At 46.4% G+C, this 22,730-nt stretch overlaps 1 protein-coding gene across 1 annotated transcript in view; it reads right to left on the minus strand.

Annotated features, from left to right (window-relative positions):
• Positions 1-4,217, minus strand: part of PPIF (peptidylprolyl isomerase F) — a 29,969-nt gene extending 25,752 nt beyond the window's left edge. Inside the window, exon 1 of the mRNA XM_060240782.1 lies at positions 3,977-4,217. Within this exon, the coding sequence (XP_060096765.1) occupies positions 3,977-4,213 (237 nt within the window). The 5' untranslated portion in view covers positions 4,214-4,217. The remainder of the gene's footprint in view (positions 1-3,976) is intronic.
• Between the last annotated feature and the right edge of the window lie 18,513 nt (positions 4,218-22,730).

Here is a 22,730-nt window from a genome sequence, read left to right on the forward strand (position 1 = left end):
CACTTCTCCAAGCCAGCAACATGGAGAATGCATTAAAGTTAAAGTTGCTTTCTTTCCACCTCTCTCTCCAATCGATTTGGCTTCCTTCCAGCTTTCAAACATCTTCCTTTCATGTCTTGCAGCTCTCAAACATCTGATGTGCATTCTATGTGGCTCTTACATTAGGCAAGTTTGGCCTTTAGAATATTAAAATATGCACCCTGGGTATACCCAGTGTAAGCAGACAGACAATCCAATGTGGTGCAGAAGAATGTGATGGCTTCTGACTGGGTTCACTGGTGTCCCAATTCCTGCTAAACTACGAACGAACCTTCAACAAGCTAATCTTTCTCCAATCAATTTAACTTAAGTTGTCGCAATGATAAAAAGCCCCTCAAGCCCCTGGGAGGGACAATGTACACAAGTGTGACAGAGTGACCACAGTAACCTACCAACTTTTACAGAAAGAAACTTTTACAGACAGAAAGATCCATTTTAATAGCATTGTTGGATTCAGGGATCCATTTGTTTTGCTAAATCGATGGAAGTGATCTTTTTTTGCCAGGTAGTCTGTCCCAAGATGTCCCCAGTCCTTGAGACTGGAAAGATAAGGTGGGGTACAAATTACTTAAACAAATAAAATAGGTACAATAGTCAAGGAGATGGGAGGGGAGAGCGGTCACCAGATTATTCCAAGACATAGAACTGTAATGTTTAAAAGTGAACCACCACTGCACAATTTTTTAAAAAGTTTTTAAACTTTAAAAAGTTGTATTGACTGTGCTTTTCCCATTTACTGAAAGCATGTGGGGCAAAATGAATTGTGATCAGCTCATGAACTAGATTTTCAAGACCCCAGCACTTTGTTTGGAAGGACAAGAAAATGTATTTTATCTAATTGCTGCCCTAATAAAAAGGCATGGGGCCTTCTGCTACTCAAATCCTATGAAGAATTTTGCACAAGAGATGATTCTGTATTATTTTGGAGATGCGCTGATCTACTCAAAAGCTTTTATGTTTTTTTCCCTTGCCCATGACTCCACTCAGCCTGCCCCTGTTCTGATCCACGGAGAACTTGTTTACTTGGTTAATATCCTGCCTTTCTCCCCAAAGGGGACCTCCAAAGCAACTTACCTCATTCTCCTCTCTTCCATTTTACCTTTACAGCAACCTGCGGTAGGTTAGGCGGAGCCTGTGGCACTGCCCCAAGGTCACCCAGCAAGCTTCTACAGCAGAGTGGGGATTAGAACCTGGGGTTTACCAGATTCTAAGCCGACACTTTAACCGCTATGTCACACTGCCTCTTAAGTGAAAGCTGGAACCCTGTTTGGACTAAGTAACAGTTCCCACCTGACTAGCAATGCAGAAAAAATCCAGGTGAGAAGTTGCAACTTGTTAAATGTCAAAGTGAGCCAGTGAAGTCCTAACATTAAACCCCATAGCCAGAGGGCCGCTGCTACACAATAAAGGAAATGCTCCAGGAGGGCAAATACATCAGGGAAACAAGGTATCCTCTTCTAGACTTTCAATTATTTCCTTAAAACTTTGGAAGAAAGGTCACAAGTCGCCACCTCCCTCCCCAACCTCTTCAAACATCGTATTTTGTGACTTTTGTTACCCCATGGTTTTTAGAAAAGTAAAAGATCAACTGTCTCAACAGAAAGAAACAACAGAAAGCCTAAACCAGGGGTGTCAACCATGTGGCCGGGGGCCGTATCAGGCCCCCCGACGGCTCCTATCAGGCCCCCGAGTGACTGGCTGTCATCTGCTTCCTTCTCCCTCTCCCTTGCTTCCTTCTGCGTTACAGCTTGCTTTGCCAGACTTGTTAATCACACAGGAACTAGAGTAAAACCTCTGTTTTCTCCATTGGCTGAGGATCCTACCATGGGGAAGAAGGGCAGGAGGCAGAGCTTGCTTTGCCAGACTCTCTCAATTGCTCAGCAAAGCCACTGAGCCAAGCCTCTCTTCCTTCTATTGGCTGAGGCTCCTCTCCCTCCTGATCCCCTGGGGAAGGAAGGAAAGAGCCAGAGCTTCTTTAGCCCAGTTCCCTGAATTCCATGGGAGAAATACAAAGAAAGCAACTTTAAGACCAATGAGTGCTAACTTTTAAAGCATGTTTTAAGTTTTTAAAAAAACATATATTTGTGCTTTGTCTGTGTTCTTTATAAAACTTATCTCTGGTACCTAATCTTAAACAGGTACACTCATGGCCCGGCCCAACTCAACATGTTCCGGCCCAACAAAGTCTCATTTATGTCAGATCTGGCCCTCATAACAAATGAGCTTGACACCCCTCGCCTAAACAGAAGGCCCTTTCCTATCTTGTAATGTAGAGCAAGTCGCTCAAGATGTCTGTATCGTCTTGGTGGCCACCTGCTCCCCTATCAACCCACCCAAACATGAGTTCCAAGGGCCTGCTGAACATCCCAGGACAAAGCGGGCAAAACAGACAGGATCTTTTCTCACGACACCTTTTTTGCCAAGTTTTAGGCATCACATTTTAATTCTCCCAGACTTTTTAGTGATTAGTTTTATTAATTCGTGTACGTGGCCAGATTCCTACCTCACCTGATTCTCTGGGTGAGTATTTCTACTAAACTTAAGCCTATATAACCAACTGCTCATCTGAAACTTTCAATTTGTGCTTGCTGCTGTTACTTCCTGTCTCCACAGCAGAGGCAGGCATATCAAGCCAACAGCCTGGAGAATTCTACAGCTGAGAAAGCATACTTATTCTTTAGATAATTTATACACATTTCAAAACCCAGTTTCATTTATTTTTGTCATTAACTTCATTTATACCCCACCTACCTCCTCAAGGGGGATCCTCTTTTTATTTTCATAACCACGACCCAGTGAGGTAGCCTAGGCCAAGACAGTGACTGGCCCAAACCACAAGTGGGGATTCAAACCTGGGTTCACCTAGACCTTTGTCTGACATTTTAAACCACTTCATCACCCTGGCTTGCCGTCCAGATTTGGCTGAAGAAACCTCATTCCTACAGTTCAGTTCTCAGAATCTTAAACAGGGAATACACCATCCCATGGAAAATAAAATTCTGTTTAGATGACCCCCAGGGCTACAGAATTTCTTCTTTTCACTCCCAGGTTGTTATCTCCCAGCTAGGCTGTAGAACTTTCCTGATCTGAAAAGCTTTTTGCAAATAACTTTGAATGGATTTGACCCCTCTTTATCTTGGAATATGATCAGGTTCGTCTCACGCCTATTACTGAAGGGGGGGGAAGTGGAGATTCGACTTTATCAGGCAGCCAATGCTAACAATTTTTAAAGAGTGGTTTAAATTCATCTGCTTTGAAATAAGAAAGCAGTGGGATCCAAAGGTGGTGCAGGAATTTCTTTCAAGGAAGTCTGCTAAGAACTCGGTGGCATTTCTAATGTTCCAACCCCCCCACTGCCCAAACCGCCCTGAAAGATCAGTCACGCTCCAAGGTTATGTCTCCCCGCCTGCAACGCATAAGCACCAACACGCATCAAATCAACAAGTTTCCCTAACAAGAGGGTGGGGAAGGTGTCATGTTTGTCTTCCATTAACCACTTTTTAAGGCAGCCAAAGGCCTGGGTTACTATTGTTTTTCCCCCTCACCTTTGCAAGGCTTTTATATAGGGGGAAAAAAGAATTTTATGTTCATCTTTGTACTCTTTTTCTCCCCAAATGGGGACCAAAAAGCAGTTTCTATCTGTCTCTCCTCCCTTCCCATCTGATCCTCCAAAGGACCACCTCGATTTATTGCCCTCTGCCCCCCCCCCCCCTCCCTCAGTCCCTCCAGGGCAGAGCGGGGAATTCGAACCGGGGTCTCCCCGGCCAACACTCAACCCGGGACACTCCTTTTTCTTCCCGCGCCGGAAGTCTGCCCGAAGGAGCAGGCGAGCAGGCAGGCAGGCATCCAACCGGTCAGGAGCTGCTGCTAGAGGTGCCTTTCCAAAGCGGCCGGATCTCCCAAGGGCACCTTGGCCCGGCCTCCTGCTCCTGCTCACCTCCAGCACCACGCGGCCCAGCGGCTGGTTGTCGGCGCCCACGTCCATGTAGACCACCGGGTTGCTGTCGTCGTCGTCGTCGTCGCTGCGCTGGCCGCTGCTGCTGCTGCAGGGCCGGCGGGCGGGCCCGAGGGGGGCGGAGGAGAGCCGCAGCACCGGCAGCTCTGCCGAAGAGCCCGCCTGGCCCCGCGAGAGCAGCAGCAGCCCCAGGCGGCGGGCCGAGCTCAGCGCCAGCATCGCGGCGCGGCAAGCAGGCAGGCAGGCAAGGAGCGGGCGAGCGAGCAGAGGGGCGGCGGGTCTCTCGGAGGAGCAGCTTCGGCCACGCGGCTGCTGCGTCCCAGGCGGCGCACTGGCTGGAGAGGGCGCTTTTAAAGGGCTCCCGGCCCGCTCTGGCTGCAGCGCCCCTACAGGCCGGACTGGGCAGTGCCGGCCAGTGACGTCAGGGGGCTGGAGGAGGTTAAAATGGGCTGGCGGGGGAGGGGGAGGGGGTGACTCTCTGCCCTCCCCGGGGAAAGAGGCGGGTGTCGTGCGTGTCTTGCGTAAAGTGCTTCTTCCCGAGCGGAGTCGAGCTTGCAAGGTGCGTTTATAGGGTTGCCAAGTCCAATTAAAGAAAAATCTGGGGACTTTGGGGGTGGAGCCAGGAGACATTGGGGGTGGAGCCAAGAACAAGGATGTGACAAGCATAATTGAACTCCAAGGGAGTGCTGGCCATCGCATTTAAAGGGACAGCACACCTTTTAAAATTCCTTTCTTCCATAGGAAATAATGAACTATAGGGGCACCATCTTTTGGGGCTCATAGAATTGGACCCTCTGGTCCAATCGTTTTGAAACTTGGGGGGTATTTGGGGGAGAGGCACTAGATGTTATACTAAAAATTTGGTGCCTCTACCTCAAAAAATAGCCCCCCCAGAGCCCCCAATACCAACGGATGAATTCCCTATTATTCCCTATGGGAATCGTTCTCCATAGGGAATAATAGAATGCCCAGTAGACATTTCCCTCCCCCCCACACGCTTTCTAAAAGGGGGGAGGGCCTCCAAACCAGGGAATCCCCTGCCCCCTCCCTCTCTCTCTCTCTCTCTCTCACACACACACACACACTTACCAGATCTTCTTCCGGAGAACTCTTGCTGTGAAAGTGAAAGCAAAAGAAAGGGCGGGGCTGTTCTCCCAAGCCCTTCCTGCTCCCTGCCCAGCCTTAAAGGGGCAGACATTTTACAAACGGCTCAGGAGCTCTATAATGAAGCCTACAGGTATGTTCTCCCCCCCCTCCACCCCCCACCCCCACCCCCCGCTTCCCACTTCTTGAAGACCGGGAGATGAGGCTGCAAACCCAGGGGACTCCCGCCAGAGCGGGAGGGTTGGGAAGCCTATGCGTTTAAGAAGCCAAGCTGAGAAAAGAAGCCGGGCTCGACCCCCTGGCTAGAGGGCCTGATTTAGGATTAGCCAGAGTTTGAATCCAGGGTCACCTTTAAGACCAGTTTGAATCCAGGGTCACCAGTTAAGACCACAAAGTTTGAATCCAGGGTCACCTTTAAGACCAGCAACGTCTAATTCAAGGGATGAGCTTTCCTGTGCACACACTTCCCTAGATAGGAATTTACCAGTCCATACTTTTAGGCAGAGAGAAAGAGAGAGTGTAACAACATTACTCCCAGTTTTTTTTTACATTGAAGTCATCAGTCTCCAATTCTGACATTTATTTGCTTCTCTGTGTTGCTGAATCCAAACAAATGGTAGCCATTCAGCCTTAGCTTGTTATTCCTGTTTGGTCTTTGCATCTGTTAACATCTTCATGATATTAAAGTGGTAACCATATAAATGAAGCTCATTATTCTTGAATCTGATCAATATTTTTATTCTGATCATGCTAATGTATTTCCTATATGTATGGACTGGTAAATTCCATTTCATTGTATTTGAGGAAGTGTGCATGCACACAAAAGCTCGTTGGTCTTAAAGGTGCCACTGGATTCAGGGTTTGTTCACACCACACTAAATAATGTATTTTGCAACTGGATTTTTACTGTGTGAGAATAGCAAAAAATCCAGTTGCAAAATGCATTATTTAGTGGATGTAAATGCACCTTCAGACTTTGTTCTACTGCTTCAGACCAACGCAGCTGCCCACCTGAACATATTTTGAAAAGTAAAAAAGAGGACCTATTTCCCAACTGACTACTTCAAACAAGTGATCTCACTCTGACCAATCTCATTTTCAGTTCCCCTTCTACTTAAGAAGTGATAATTGCTACTTACTAGGAATATTCCTAACCTGCCAACCCCAAAAGAGGACATTTTCATTAGTTTCTTTTAAAAAGCCCAAAAGAAGATGGACATCAAAAAAGAGGGATCTCTGACTGACTCTCCTCTATGGACCCTCCAAGTTTATGGGGTCTGAGTTAGAGCCCTACCCCCCCCCCTCCAAGAAGGTGCACCCAGGAAAGTTCATGGAAAGTTCATGGTGGTTGACCTGCCACAAACATGAGTTTGTGACAATGAATCAGCCGGAATTCATTATGAACTTTAGATGTCAGAGGAATGGTTCTTAGCCATTTACTATCCTACAGGTGTGGCTTCGATCCTATGAAGGAGTTCCACATGCACTTGATAATCTTTTCTGCAGAATGCACTTCTTCCTCTAGCACTTGTGTTTGTGCTGGAACCCACTGATCTAGGGTAAACGGAATTCTTAGCAGAAGAGGAAGCACCTTCTCAGCAGAGACTAGCACATACACAGCATGTTCGTAGGATCCATCTAGGGTTGCCAACTTCTAGGTGGGGCATTATACCCCTCTGAGTCCTCCAGGCTCCACTCCACTCTTCAAATCTCCAGGAATTTCCCAAATCTGAGTTGGCAACCTTAGTGGCATCACAGTCCTCACTTCCAGGACATGAGCTCTATCAGAGTATCAGCCATCCGCTGTGTGTGGGAAGGGGATTATCCCTGTACACAAACTCCTGCCACATGTGAAGATCTCTGGATCAGAGATGAACATTCCTACCCGGGACACGCTGAGAAAATGTGGTTGGTTATCATATTTGTGACTCTCCAAGGCCAGTGTATCTGAGCGTCACATGACATGTGGCAGGCAGTAGCCACTGAAATATGTCACTGCATCAGACCTTTGGTGTGTATACATAGGAACGAGTGAAGGAGTCACACCTAATTGTTTGTGACACAGCAGCTTGTGACTTCATACAACCGCTGTATACTTCACAAGTTGTCCGGACTGCTAAAGGAACTTTCATAATCCTTCAGCGATTCATGCATCTTACTCAGGTAATGATTTATGATGAGCTATTCAGCAGCACATCATTATAATCCCGTAATTGTTAGCAGTGTTGTAATGGAAAGTTGAGTTTCTGGTTAGTAGTTGATACCCTGGGCTTAAGTTACAATTATCTGCTTGAGATTCAGGGCCACTTTTGAGTGGCATAGGTAATTTATATCTTCGTATTTGTAAAATGCATAGAAGGAATCAGCCACAAAACAGCTGAAGGCATGCCTTTCATGTGTCTGAAAAGTCAGATGTTGGACTTTTTAAAAACGCTCCTTGATTTAAAAAAAAAGTTTTTTTTCAAATTGTCTTGTAAGCTGGTGTGGCCTGGCGATTAGAGTGTTGAACTGGGACCTGAAAACCCCCGGTTTGAATCCCCATTCTGCCATGGGTGACCTTGGGCCAGTCATAAAAGTTCTGCCTAATCTACCTCACGGGGCTGTCTTGAGGCTAAAGTGGAGGAGAGAAGAGCAATGTAACCAACTTTGGGTCACCATTTAGTAGGGCTGCCCACCTCCAGGTAGCACCTGGGGATCTCTCACTGTTACAATTGATCACCAGGTGGTCAGGTGATCAGTTCCCCGGGAGGAAGTGGCTGCTTTGGAGGGCGGGCTCTATGGCATCATACCCTGCTGAGGTCCCTCCTCAAACTCCACATCCAAAATCTCCAGGTATTTCCAAATCCAGAGCTGACAACCTGACCCTTGGGAAGCAAGATGGGGTATTAATGAAGTAAAAAAAAAAAAATTAAAGCAGTTTTTGATCAATGAGAAAACTGCCATTGTAAAGACCTGTTTCTCTATCATACCTCTTTAAAAGAACAATTCCATTTCTTCTTTATTTAGAAACTAGTTGAAAAACCATTAACCAGACCAATCTCAAATCAGAGTGCTCTACTAGGATTAGAATTATGAAGGCGATCAGACGGGCAGTTTAGCCTGATATAGTTGCTTTACCCTAACATTAAATGTTCATTAAATGTATGGTTCATACAACCATGTCTGACAGCTATTCCCCACATCACACTGTTGACTCATGTTCAGCGTTCGGCCCACTAAGACCCCTAGATCCCTTTCACACATACTACTGCCAAGAAAAGTCTCCCCATCTTATAATTATGCATTTGATTTTTCCTACCTAAATGCAGAACTTTATATTTATCCCTGTTAAAATTAATTTTATTGGTTTTAGCCCAGTTTTCCAGCTTGACCCTGACATCTACTGTATTTTCTACCCCTCCCAATTTAGTATCATCTGCAAATTTAATAAGCATTCCCTCTATTCCTTCATCTAAATCACTGATAAAGATGTAGAGCAAAACAGGCCCCAGGACAGATCCTTGAGGCTTTTCACTCCTCTCCAAGAGGATGAGGAATCATTCACAAGCACTCTTTGGGTGTGATCTGTCAACCAGTTACGGAACCACCAAACAGTAATAGGATACAAACCACATTTTACGAACTTGTCAACAAGAATAGTATGTGGAACCTTATCAAAAGTCTTACTGAAATCAAGATAAATGATGTCTACAGCATTCCCCTGATTCAGCAACTTTCTCAAAAAAAAAAGAGATCAGGTTAGTCTGACATGACTTGGTATTGAGAAACCCATCTCTTAGTAATCATAGCCATCCTTTCTAAATGCTCAAGGACTGATTGTTTGATTATTTGTTCTAAAACTTTTCCAGGTATAGATATCAAGCTGACAGATTGGTAGTTACCTGGATCCTCCTTTTTCCCCCTGTCTTAGAATCATAGGGTTGGAAAAGACCCCCAGGGTCAATGCAGGAAATTCAAAGATACCTCCCCTTAAATGCACACGATCAGCATTGTTGTCAGATGGCCATCTCACCTCTGCTTAAAAACCTCCAAGGAAAGAGAACCCCCAACCTCCCAAAGAAGCCTGTTCCACTGAGGATCTGCTCTAACTGTCAGGAAGTACTTCCTGATGTTGAGCTGGAAAGTCTTCTGATTTAATTTCAACCCGTTGGTTCTTGTTCTACCTTCTGGGGCCACAGAAAACAATTCTGCACCATCCTCTATGTAACAGCCTTTCAAGTACTTGAAGATGGTGATCATATCACCTCTCAGCCGCCTCCTCTCCAGGCTAAACATGCCCAGCTCCCTCAACCTTTCTTCATAGGACTTGGTCTTCAGACCCCTCACCATCTTTGTCACCCTCTGGACCCTTTCCAGATTGTCTATATCTTTCTTAAAATGTGGTGCCCAGGGCTTTTTTTGTAGCAAGAACTCCTTTGCATATTAGTCCATACGCCCCTGATGTAGCCAATCCTCCAAGAGCTTATGGGGCTCTTGTTACAGGGCCTACTGTAAGCTCCAGGAGGATTGGCTACATCAGGGGTGTGTGGCCTAATATGCAAAGGAGCTCCTGCTACAAAAAAAAAAACCCTGGGCACCATATTTTAAGAAAGATATAGACAAAACTGAACACAATATTCCAGGTGAGGTCTTACCAGAACAGAGTAAAGCGATCTGGGTGCTATACTTCTGTTGATACAGCCCAAAATTACACCACATCACACTGTTGACTCATGCTCAGCGTATGGTCCACTAAGACCCTTAGATCCTTTTTGCACAAACTACTGCCCAGACAAGTCTCCCCTATCCTATAACCATGCATGGGATTTTTCTTACCTAAATGCAGAACTTTAAATTTATCCCCGTTAAAATTCAGCCCAGTATTCCAGCCCTGTCAAGAGCATCCTGGATCCTTTCTCTCTCTTCTACTGTATTCGCAACCCCTCCCAATTTAGTATCATCTGCAAATTTAATAAGCATTCCCTCTATTCCTTCATCCAAATCATTTTTAAAGATGCTGAACAGGACAGATTCTTGAGGCACTCCACTTGTCACTCCTCTCCAAGAGGATGAGGAACCATCTGGTAACCAAACGGTAATAGGATCCAAATCACATTTTACCAACTTGTCAACAAGGGTAGTATGTGGAACCTTATTAAAAGCCTTACTGATATCAAGATAAACTATATCTACAACATTCCCCTGATAAGGTTAGTCTGCCATGATTTGTTCTTGAGAAACCCATGCTGGCTCTTAGTAATCACAGCCATCCTTTCTAAATGTTCCAGGACAGACTGTTTGATGATTTGTTCTCAAACTTTTTCGGGTATAGACGTCAAGCTTACAGGTTGGTAGTTACCTGATCCTCCTTTCCCCCCTTCTTGAAGATGGGGACATTTGCCTGCCTCCAATCTTCTGACACGTCACCTGTTCTCCGAGAATTCTCAAAAATAGTGATCAGAGGCTTGGAAATTATATCCGCAAGTTCTTTTAGTACCCTTGGATGCAATTCATCTGGCCATGAGGTCTTTGTTTCATTTATATTTTTATATATTTTAGCAGAGTTGGACTTCCAACAGATGTCCGGGTAGTTGAACTCTCCCATGACCATTGTGTCCCTTCTCTTTGAGAGCTTTGCAGTCTGTTGTAGGATTATCTCATCCAAGTCCTCTGTTGGCTTGGTGGTCTATAGCAGACCCCCCCCACCATAATATCACTGTTATTTTTTGAAGATGGGGAGAACATTTGCCTCCTCCAATCTTCCGGCACTCACTTGTTCTCCAAGAATTCTCAAAAATAATTACCAGAGGTTAAGATATTATATCCTTAAGTTCTTTTAGTATTCTTGGATGCAGTTCATTTGGCCCCAAGGGCATAGTTTCACTTAAAGAAACTAGGTGTTTATGTACTACTCCTATGCCAAACCTAGGCTGCAACTCTCTTACCTCATCATATGCTCTGTTGTTGCCATGTTGAGCACCTTTTCCCTCACAAGAGAAGAAGAAGATATTGGATTTATATCCCGCCTTCCACTCCGAAGAGTCTCAGAGCGGCTCACAATCTCCTTTCCCTTCCTCCCCCACAACAGACACCCTGTGAGGTAGATGAAGATATTGGATTTATATCCCGCCCTCTACTCCGAAGAGTCTCAGAGCGGCTCACAATCTCCTTTACCTTCTCAACCCCCACAAAAGACACCCTGTGAGGTAGATGAAGATATTGGATTTATATCTTGCCCTCCACTCCGAAGAGTCTCAGAGCGGCTCACAATCTCCTTTCCCTTCCTCCCCCACAACAGACACCCTGTGAGGTAGATGAAGATATTGGATTTATATCTCGCCCTCCACTCTGAAGAGTCTCAGAGCGGCTCACAATCTCCTTTCCCTTCCTCCCCCACAACAGACACCCTGTGAGGTAGATGAAGATATTGGATTTATATCCCGCCCTCCACTCCGAAGAGTCTCAGAGCGGCTCACAATCTCTTTTACCTTCCTCCCCCACAACAGACACCCTGTGAGGTGGGTGGGGCTGGAGAGGGCTCTCACAGCAGTTGCCCTTTCAAGGACAACCTCTGCCAGAGCTATGGCTGACCCAAGGCCATGCTAGCAGGTGGAGGTGTGGGGAATCAAACCCGGTTCTCCCAGATAAGAATCCGCACACTTAACCACTACACCAAACTGGCTCGCCAGGAAAAGTCAGGAATTGAGCAGTTCTGCCCTCTCTTCATCATCTGTTACAATTTCACTTTCCTGTCCCCGCAAGGGACCTTCCATGTCCATGCTCTTTTTCTTATTTTGAACATGAAAAAGATTTTTTGTTTTGTTTTTAGCGTCTCTCACTGGCCTAAGCTCATACTGAGTTTTAGCTTTCCTAACTTTCTCTCTAAAAGCGCTGGTTATTTGTTTATATCACCCTTGGTTATAAGGCTCTCCTTCCATTTCCTTAATGAGACTTTTTTATTTATCAGGTCGTTAGAAAGCTGTTTATGGAGCCACCTTGGCTTCCTTTGGCTCCTCCCATTTTTCCTTCACATATGAATTTTTAAGAAACTCCCACCCCTCTTCAACTCCTTTCTGCTTAAGTATTTCTGGCCATGGGATTCTACCCAGCATATCTTTAAATTTGTCAGAATTTGCTTTTCTGACCTATATGTCTGACTACATACAGTTTTTCCCTTCCCCAAGACTGTAAATTCCAAAATTACATGGCCACTTCTACCCAGGGTGCCCACTACTTCCACCGCATCAACCACTTCTTCCCTGTTGGTGAGAATCAAGTCCAAGATAGCAGATCCCCTTGTTTCCCTCTTTACTTTCTGGAAAATGAAGTCAGCAAGACAAGTCAGGAATCTATTTGACCTTTCATTTTTAGTAGAGTTGGACTTCCAAGAGATATCTGGGTAATTGAAATCCTCCATGACTACAGTGTCCCGTCTCTTTGAGAATTTTGTAATCTGTTCTAGGAGTGTCTCATCCAAATCCTCTGTCTGGCTTGGTAGTCTGTAGCAGACCCCCAAGATATCACTTTTGTTTCTTACTCCTTTTGTTTTTACCCAGAGACTCTCAATTGAACTCCCACACACAGATTCATGTATTTCCTCGCAAGCAGGGATTTTTCTTGAGCAGGAACGCTATTCTGGCTGGCTTGGCATCAGAGGGTGTGGCCTAATATGCAAATGAGCTCCTGCTGAGCCTTTTCTGCAAAAACCCCATGCCAAACAATGTTGATGGCAGGGGGTGTGGCCTAATATGAAAATGAGTTCCTGCTGGGCTTTTTCTACAAAAAAGGCCCTGCTCACAAGTATATTCCTCTTTAACATATCACACAACTCCTCTGCCCTTCCTTATTCGTCTGTCCCTTTTAAATATGTTGTATCCACTACTCCTTCTCCGCTGTGGACATTATCAGTGCAGGAGGAAGCACCAGAAGAGAGTCTTGCCGGGGGCGCCAGACAGTCTAGGACGGGCCCTGCTTGTACCCCACTGAGGTCCCTGTCACCCCTAGGCTCCACCCCCAAAACCTGAAGGAGCTTCCCCACCTGGATCTGGCAGCTCGAACCCCTCCCCCCTGTAGGGTTGCCAAGTCCAATTCAAGAAATATCTGGGGACTTTGGGGGTGGAGCCAGGAGACATTGGGGGCAGAGCCAGGAACAAGGGCGTGACAAGCATAATTGAACTCCAAGGGAGTTCTGGCCTTCACATTTAAAGGGACAGCACACCTTTTTACATGTCTTCCTTCCATAGGAAATAATGAAGGATTGGGGCACCTTCTTTTGGGGCTCATAGAATTGGATCCCCTGGTCCAATCGTTTTGAAACTTGGGAGGTACTTTGAGGAGATGCACTAGATACTATACTGAAAATTTAGTGCCTCTACCTCAAAAAACAGCTCCCCCGGAGCCCCCCAAACCTTCAGATCAATTCCCCATTATACCCTATGAGAATCGATCTCCACATAGGGAATAATGAAGTACTCAGCAGATGTCCCCCCCCCTTTTCTGACGATTCTGAAGCGAGGGATTAGCCTCTCTACTCACGAGTTGCTGCCAACTTCTTCAAAGTCACACAGACACCCCATCCCAAGAGGAAGCCTTTCAATCAGAGACTGAAGCCTCTGGAGGGGGAAAGTCACATGGTGGCTGTGGGGGCGGGGGGGGCGGGTCTCCCCCCGCTGGTCAGCTGACTGGGAGTGGGAAGGAGCCTGGGAAAGCGGGAGAACTCCTGCTGGGACCTGGGGATTGGCAAGCCTAGCCCCCTGCCCCTCCTTAGTATCAGGGCGCAGAGCAAGAGGAGGGGCCTTGACCTCTGGGTCTCTGCTGTGGCCTTCCAGGGGCATCTGATTGTCTACTGTAGGAAACAGGATAGCGGACTAGGTAGACAATTGGTATGATCTGAAAGGGTCCTCCCTATATTCTCATCTATAAATAATATTATTTTTGCTGAATGTTCCTGGCCTACACCAGCTGCCCTTTTACACTAATCAAGGCAGCCCAGACTCATAATGCAGCCCTACTTTTCTGTTGCACTGGCACTTGGGAAGTTCTTTCAAGGCCACTGTTGGTCCCGTGTGTTGGCAGGACACCAGGTAGTGGTGGAAAGTGCTGTCAAGTCACAGCAGACTTATGGTGACCCCTTGTTGGGTTTTCCAGGCAAGAGGCATTCAGAGCTGAATTGGCCATTGCTTGCCTCTGCCTAGCATCCCTGGACTTTCTTGCTGGCCTGCCGTCCAAGCACTAGCAAGGGCTGGCCCCCTGCTTAACTTCTAAGATCTGATGAGGTCAGGCTAGCCTGGGCCATCCCAGGCAGGGGGTGACAGCACACCTAAGTCAGCCGATGTATGGTGCTCCCGTAGAGTTTTCAAGGCAAGAGAGGTTCAGAGGTGGTTTCCCATGGCCTGCCTCTGTGTAGCAAGCCTGGACTTCCAGGTTAGCCTGGGCTATCGAAGGCAGGGACTTGACGTTAGCTTCCGTTTATATATCCAGGGCAGGAAAAAAAATTCAGTGAGATAAAAACACCATTCCTCTACGTGGTTATATCTAATCCAAAATGTTGACGATTCTCTGTATTTTTACAGCTTATTAAATAGGAAAAAAAAGACACACTTCAGTGAAGAAAAAAAATATTTTGAGACCATGTCTTAATTATTCTCTTACAAGAAAAAAATGTTTTATCAGCTTAAACAACACAAACAAAGGCTGTTGCAGTGAGAAAGGCAGCTTTTAAAACGATAATTACTGCCATAACAGCAACTCCCCCCTAAACCAATGAAGGACTTTCGAACATGTTTTATAATTTATAATCTTACTACATATTTACAATGCAAAAACCAAATTTACTATGGACACTGCAAGAACAAACACACAGTTTACATGATGAAGTATTAAATTAACTATTACAGAACTATTACTGTATTGTCTACAGAGCTACTGTGTACCGCAGGAAGATAATTGGATCAGTCAACCAGAGGCAAAGGCTGTGGGGACTGGTCTGCTCCCAGCCTGCTCATTTAATCGTTCTTTTAGCTATGAATATGGTGCTCAATGTGCAATGCTCTCACATCCATTGGAATGCCCACACTTTCCATCCAGTGCTGTCATGACTCTTCTGGCTCTGGCTTGCACTCACTACATTCAGATTTCTTACAGCAGAACTAGATATATAATGCATACATTTTGTACAATAAATGTAGCCAAATCACTGAGAACAGAGTTGCTGGCAACTGTTTAAAATCGTGGCAACTGGTGGGAGGTGGATTGGGGGTGGGTTCACGTAAATATGTGGCATTCTGACTCAGCGATGTCACTTCAGGTGCAAATCAGTCATATTTCTTTCTCCTGTTCTGTGAAACTGGACACTGCTTTCCAAGATACAGTAGAAGGTGTTATTGGAGTATCAAAGGTAGGGTTGCCAGCCTCCAGGTTGGGCCTGGAGATCTGCTTTTACAACTGATCCCCAGCTGGCAGAGATCAGCTTCCCTGGAGAAAATGGTAAATATCAAGAGATTACGATGTAAATGAATAATTAAGTAAAAAAACACCGGAATAACAATAACACTTTTACACAATATAGTGCATATGAAACCTACATTTATCAACATACATGCATAGCAATAGTCATCCTTAGTAACTTGTTAACCACTCATGATACTTAATTCACAAATGCTCATAATACAAAAGAGCCCTGTGGTGCAGAGTGTTAAAGCTGCAGTACTGCAGTCCTAAGCTCTGCTTACGACCGGAGTTCAATCCCCAGTGGAAGCTAGGTTTTCAGGTAGCCAGCTCAAGGTTGACGCAGCCTTCCATCCTTCCGAGGTCGGTAAAATGAGTACCGAGCTTGCTGGGGGGAAAGCGTAGGTGACTGGGGAAGGCAATGGCAAACCACTCCATAAAAGTCTGCCGTGAAAACATTGTGAAAGCAACGTCACACCAGAGTCAGAAACGGCTGGTGCCTGCACAGGGGACCTTTCCTTTCCTTTCCCATAGTACAAACGCAGCTGGAAAAAGAGTTCTCTTTATTCCCCCACACTGTCTGCTGTATGAAGACAATAAAGTACAGTTCCTCAGAGGCAATTGCCTTCCTGTTGTTCTCCCTTATGTTCAGCAACTTGGGTGGAGTTCTCAAATCTCCAGCAAAGCTTGTCTCTGAGAGAGAAAGGGACCGCAGCTCGGGATTCCTCATGGTTTCAGTCCTTCGTCAGCCTTTTTCTCTCAGGCCGTTTTCCCACTGACCTTACTCCGGAACGACGTCCCTCTTCACCGCGCAGCGTCTGCGCGGATTTCCCACCAACTGCTGCGCACAACCAGGAAGTGCTGCGGCTTTTGCGTTGCAGATGTAAACCGCTAAAAACCAGTTTGCATCCGCCATGCAAAAGCCGCGGCTCTTCCTGGTTGTGCACAGCAGTTGGTGGGAAATCCGCGCAGACGCTGCGTGGTGAAGAGGGACGTCGCTCCGGTGTAAAGTCGGTGGGAAAACGGCATTAGTGTTTTATCCTGGAGCTATTTGTTACACAAAAAATTAGATCAGACTAATAACAATTTACCATGCTTATAATATACACATTTTATATGGCAATGCACATTCACCCTCAGTACAACGTTTAACAACTTGGATCAACACATGTTAATTGCTCCTTCGGTTTCTGGCTCTTGCCATTTCACTGCCCTTGTCTCACTAATAAGCAAAAGGCATTCTGATTCTTAAAGCTACGCAGCACCATCTAAGCTTCTCATTATTTCCCCACCCTTCACAGACATGCTGACAAATCCATAGCCAAATTCATGCCCTTTGGTGCAAGTGTCTGGAGCTTATCTATCCAGTAGCATTCTTGTTGAAGAAGGACCTTAACTATGGCCACACTGGTGAATGGTTAAGTTTGATATCTACGCATGGTCTTTTGGAAGTTCCACCCAGACTAACTGTAATGACTTATTCTGCGTAATCTGCCTTGAGTCCCAGTGAGAAAGGGTGGAATATAAATAACAGAAATAAAAATAAAAAATTTAAAATAGCTGTATATGGAAATTCCAGTTCTGGGTCATAGTTACACTCATGACATTATCTTGTCTTCTGGAAAGCAAAAGCTATACATAGCACATGGTGCCCTGATAACAAGTTAATTTTTTTTTTTTGGGGGGGGGGTGTTTTTGTATATTTGTGCGTGTGTGTGTCATGACAACTTCTAGGTGGCTGACTCCTACTGGGGGCCTGGAGGATATTCAGAGAGGTGGCTGAATAGAGCCTGCCCTGCCCTCTCAACTGGGTATTTCATGGACGTCTCCTCCCGTCCAAGTACTAACCAGAGTCAGCCCTGCTTAGCTTCCAAGAGCTGATGAGATCAGGCTTGCCTGGGGTGAGGGTGATAACAAGATAATGTATGGGATGGAGAAAGTAGAGAAAGAAGTCCTGTTCTCCCTTTCTCACAATACAAGAACTCGTGGGCATTCGATGAAATTGCTGAGCAGACAGGTTAAAACGGATAAAAGGAAGTACTTCTTCACCCAAAGGGTGATTAACATGTGGAATTCACTGCCACAGGAGGTGGTGGCGGCCACAAGGATAGCCACCTTCAAGAGGGGTTTAGATAAAAATATGGAGCAGAGGTCCATCAGTGGCTATTAGCCACAGTGTGTGTGTATATATAAATTTTTTTGCCACTGTGTGATACAGAGTGTTGGACTGGATGGGCCGTTGGCCTGATCCAACATGGCTTCTCTTATGTTCTTATAACAAGTGGATTCTTGATTTCAATTTGAGATTGATTGGGGTGATTTTAATTTGGGAAGTAGATGGTTTCCCAAAACCAACCTTTCCAACATCACCAGTATTTGCTGTCAGCTCCCTGTCTCTCAAAAGAACATTCACCAACTCATGTTTTTCCAACCAATTTAAATTCTTCTTGCTCCCAGCTGGATTTCTTTTAGGGTTGCCAGCTCTGAGTTGGGAAATACCTGGAGATTTTGGGGGTGGAACCTGGGGTGGGCGGGGTTTAGGGAGAGGAGGTTCCTCAGCAGAATCTAATGCCATATAATCCATTCTCCAAAGCAGCCATTGAAGGGATCTTGATCATCAAGAGATCAATTGAAATAGCTAGAGATCTCCAGGTACCGCCTGGGAAAGTGCACGCGCAATACACGCCTCTCCTTTCCCGGTGTAGTGAACGCTGCGTGGTCACTGTCTGGCTATGCCTGGCAGATGGTCACTGCAATGGCCTCTCCTACATTACTGCATCCGTGGCAACACCTTCTCGCTGGTCCCCCCCGTTTTCACAGAGTTTGCCATGTCATGGTGCGACTGAATGTCCGGCGGTATAACCGGATGGGCAGGCTGGGCTCACCAACCTCGCCAGCCAAGAGAAGGAAAACTCTAACATCAAGCCCGGGCAGACAGAGCTCGTTAATGTAACATCTACCACCTGGAGGACTCGCTGCCAGCGTCCCGGCTTACTGGGCCATGGCAGATGACCCCATGGTGAAAGGGTGGAGCCAGTACTGTGCACACTGCACTTCACCTAAAAATTCCTCTGCGCAGGCCTGAAGGGTATCCACATCCACAACCCACAAGTCCTGCAGCGATGGGCAAGGGGCGAAACGGCAGGTGGAAGATGCCACTGGAAGCCGCAGTCCCGATCCTGCATGTAGGCGGTTCAGGGTATTGGTCGCCTGATGCTGACCCGGAGACGAAAGCATTTTTTGGCAGCACCCTGAACGACCAAGCAGCCTTATTTAGGGACAGCACTGCTTGCTCCGTATGGAGAGGGGCCTAGAAAAGGTGGCCTAAATAAAGCTCGTCTCCTCCCCCCCCAGTTGGCTAGCCGCAGTCAACGGGCATCCTTACTTGCGGTCAAAAAATAACAACAAAGAAAAGGCATGCACCTGCCTCACAAAGTGTGCAAAGACTAAAGCTTGAGTGTTGGAACATCAGAACCATGCTTGACACAGTAGACAGTGGTCGCCCTGAACGACGCTCTTCTCTAGTTGCCCACAAACTTCTCAGGTTGAATATCGACATAGCAGCTCTCAGTGAGGTCAATTTCCCTGAGGAAGGTAGTCTTCAAGAACACGGTGCTGGCTATACCCTCTACTGGTCGGGTAAGTCAAAGGCTGAGAGCCGCCTTTCTGGTGTTGGCTTCATGGTCAGGAATTCCATTGCCTCTAAACTCGAAAACCTGCCAACAGGTCACTCAGATCGCATCATGTCTATGCGCCTCCCTCTTCAAAACAAGCAGCATGCAACACTCTTTAGTGTGTATGCCCCAACCCTTCAAGCAGATTGTGCAGAAAAGAACAAGTTCTATGCTGATCTACGCTACCTCGTACGGAAGACCCCTACAGAAGACAAGGTGATCATCCTTGGCGACTTCAATGCCAGAGTAGGTAAAGACTCGGAAGCCTGGAAAGGAGTACTTGGCAAACACGGCATTGGCAACTGCAATGATAACGGGCGCCTCCTGCTAGAATTCTGTACGGAGCATCAGCTCACCATTACCAACACTATCTTCCAGCAGAAGAACAGTCTGAAGACAACCTGGATGCACCCACGGTCCAAGCACTGGCACCTTATTGACTACATTCTGGTGCACCAGAGAGACCTTCGAGATGTCTTACACACCCGAGTAATGCCCAGTGCAGAATGTCATACGGATCATCGTCTTGTACGCTGCAACCTCCGTCTTCACTTTAAATCTACACCCAGGAGAAGCGGTATCCCCCGGAGGAAGTTTCAGGTTGGCAGCCTTCAGTCAGCCGAAGTTAAAGCTGCCTTCCAGGCAAAACTCCAGACAAGAATTGAGGACCCCAGTTGCCTCACAGATCTTTCTCCAGAAGCACTCTGGGAACACCTAAAAACTACCATCCTGTTGACCTCTGAAGAAGTCCTCGGGTTCTCCACAAGGAAGAACAAGGACTGGTTTGACGAGAGCAATCAAGAGATCCAAGAATTACTGGCAAAAAAGAGATCTGCCTACCAAACACATCTTGCTCAGCCCTCCTGTCCCAGGAAAAAAGCAACCTTTCGCGCTGTATGTAGCAACCTCCAGCGCAAGCTTCAAGACATTCAGAACGAGTGGTGGACCAAGCTTGCAGAGAGAACTCAACTGTGTGCAGACACTGGTGATTTAAGAGGGTTCTACGAAGCCCTGAAGGCAGTATATAGTCCATCATATCAGGCTCAGAGTCCCTTGCGTAGTGCAGACGGCCAAGTGCTCCTCACAGACAAGGCATCCATACTGAACCGGTGGTCGGAGTATTTTCAGGTTCTCTTTAGTGCCAATTTCATAGTTCAAGATTCAGCAATCCACCTCACCCCACTTCAACCAGTGAAAACAGAGTTGGATGAGATCCCCACCCTAGAAGAGACTGTTAAAGCCATCAAGCAACTGAAAAGTGGCAAGGCAGCAGGAGTTGATGGAATCCCACCAGAGATCTGGAAGCATGGGGGCATAGTACTACATAGCACACTTCACAAAGTACTTGTCACCTGCTGGGAACAAGGCAAACTACCACAGGACTTTCGCGATGCAATCATCATTCCTCTACATAAGAACAAAGGGGAAAAGTCAGATTGCTCCAACTACCGGGGGATAACCCTGCTCTCCATCGCAGGCAAAATCCTTGCTAGAATACTCCTGAACAGACTGGTGCCCACCATTGCAGAAGAACTCCTCCCAGAGAGCCAGTGTGGCTTCAGAACTAACAGGAGCACCACCGACATGGTATTTGTTCTCAGGTAGCTCCAAGAGAAATGCAGGGAACAGAACAAGTGTCTATATGTGACTTTTGTCGACCTTACCAAAGCTTTTGATACTGTTAGCAGGAATGACCTGTGGCAAATCTTGGAACGTTTAGGATGTCCCTCAAGGTTCCTCAGTATGGTCATCCAGCTACATGAAGACCAGCGAGGCCAAGTCAGACACTGCAACGATCTCTCGGAGCCCTTCCCAATAGGCACAGGTGTAAAACAAGGCTGTGTTCTCGCGCCAACTCTCTTTATGATCTTCTTTAGCATGATGCTTCAAAGAGCTGCAGTAGATTAGATGATGACAGTGGTGTCTACATCTGCTATCGCACCGATGGCAGCCTGTTCGACCTGAGGCGACTAAAGGCCCACTCCAAGACAATGGAAAAACTCATCCAAGAGCTACTGTTTGCTGATGATGCTGCACTCGTCTCCCACTCGGTATCAGCTCTGCAGCATATGACGTCCTGCTTTGCAGAGGCTGCCAAGCTATTCGGCCTAGAAGTTAGTCTGAAGAAGACAGAAGTTCTCCACCAGCCTGCACCCCAGGAAGATTATCACCCTCCTTGCATCACTGTGGGTGAATCCGTTTTGAAGACAGTCCAGCAGTTCAGCTACCTGGGGTGCATCATCTCCTCAGACGCCAAGATGGACAAGGAGATTGACAATAGGCTGGCAAAGGCAAACCGTGCATTTGGCCGACTGCACAAAAGAGTGTGGAGCAACAAGCATCTGAAAAAAGGCACAAAGATCAATGTTTACAAAGCGGTTGTGATGACAACCCTCATCTACGGCTCCGAATCGTGGGTTTTATACTGTCATCACCTGCGACTCCTTGAGCGCTTTCATCAGCGCTGCCTTCGCACCATCCTCAACATCCACTGGAGTGACTTTCTGACCAACACTGAAGTCCTCAAGCGGGCGGAGGTTACCAGCATCGAGGCATTGCTGTTGAAGACGCAGCTGCGCTGGGCAGGGCATATCTCCAGGATGGAAAACCACCGCCTTCCCAAGATTGCCCTGTATGGCGAACTTTCCACCGTCCATCGAAATACAGGGGCACCAAAGAAGAAGTACAAGGACTCCTTGAAGAAATCCCTTGGTACCTGTTGCATTAACCATCACCAGTGGTCTGACCTAGCCTCAGATCGCAAAGCATGGAGGCACACCATCCACCAGGCTGTCTCTTCCTTTGAGAACGCACGCATAGCTGGTCTTGAGGACAAAAGGAGATTGCTGAAGAATCGTACTGCTACAGCACCAACCCCAAATCAGACTTTTCCCTGCAGCCACTGTGGCCGGACCTGCCTGTCCCGCATTGGTCTTGTCAGCCACCACCGAACCTGCAGCAGACGTGGACTACTGCACCTTTCTTAAATCTTCGTTCGCGAAGTCAAGCCGAGAGAGAGAGAGGTGTTGTTGTTATCTCCTTTGTTGCCAGACCAGAGGAGTGCATTCCAAAATACCATTCTGATTCATTGCATTACAATTACAATCAGTATTATGCTATTTCAAATAAGAAATACACTAAAACAAAGAGGATGTATAGCCCTTTGTGACACAGCCGGGCCTAGCAGGGCCTTCTACTGACTGCCACCACTCTGGTAGAGGTCTGCATGGGAGGGCCCAAAGCACCCAACCACCCTTGTCTTCCTTATTAATAAATACCTCTTAACTGTGACCAAGGAGATGTGAGAACTTAGGCAGTCTAACAACAAAAGAAGTTTATTATTAGTGTTCTAAACACAATGTGGGTGATAAAGATTGAATATGAAACAGTAAAGGTAAACAAAAGCCCGGATGCATTTAGTTATACAGTCCATACTCTAGTACCAAAACTCACCACCTCCCTTGGGTGAGGGATCTTTTTTCTTTAAATTAACCAGATTTTTATTAACAGATTTTCAGTTTACAATAAAGAAC

Source organism: Heteronotia binoei, chromosome 6 (genome assembly GCF_032191835.1).
Source record: "Heteronotia binoei isolate CCM8104 ecotype False Entrance Well chromosome 6, APGP_CSIRO_Hbin_v1, whole genome shotgun sequence".
In the NCBI taxonomy this organism is placed as follows: domain Eukaryota; kingdom Metazoa; phylum Chordata; class Lepidosauria; order Squamata; family Gekkonidae; genus Heteronotia; species Heteronotia binoei.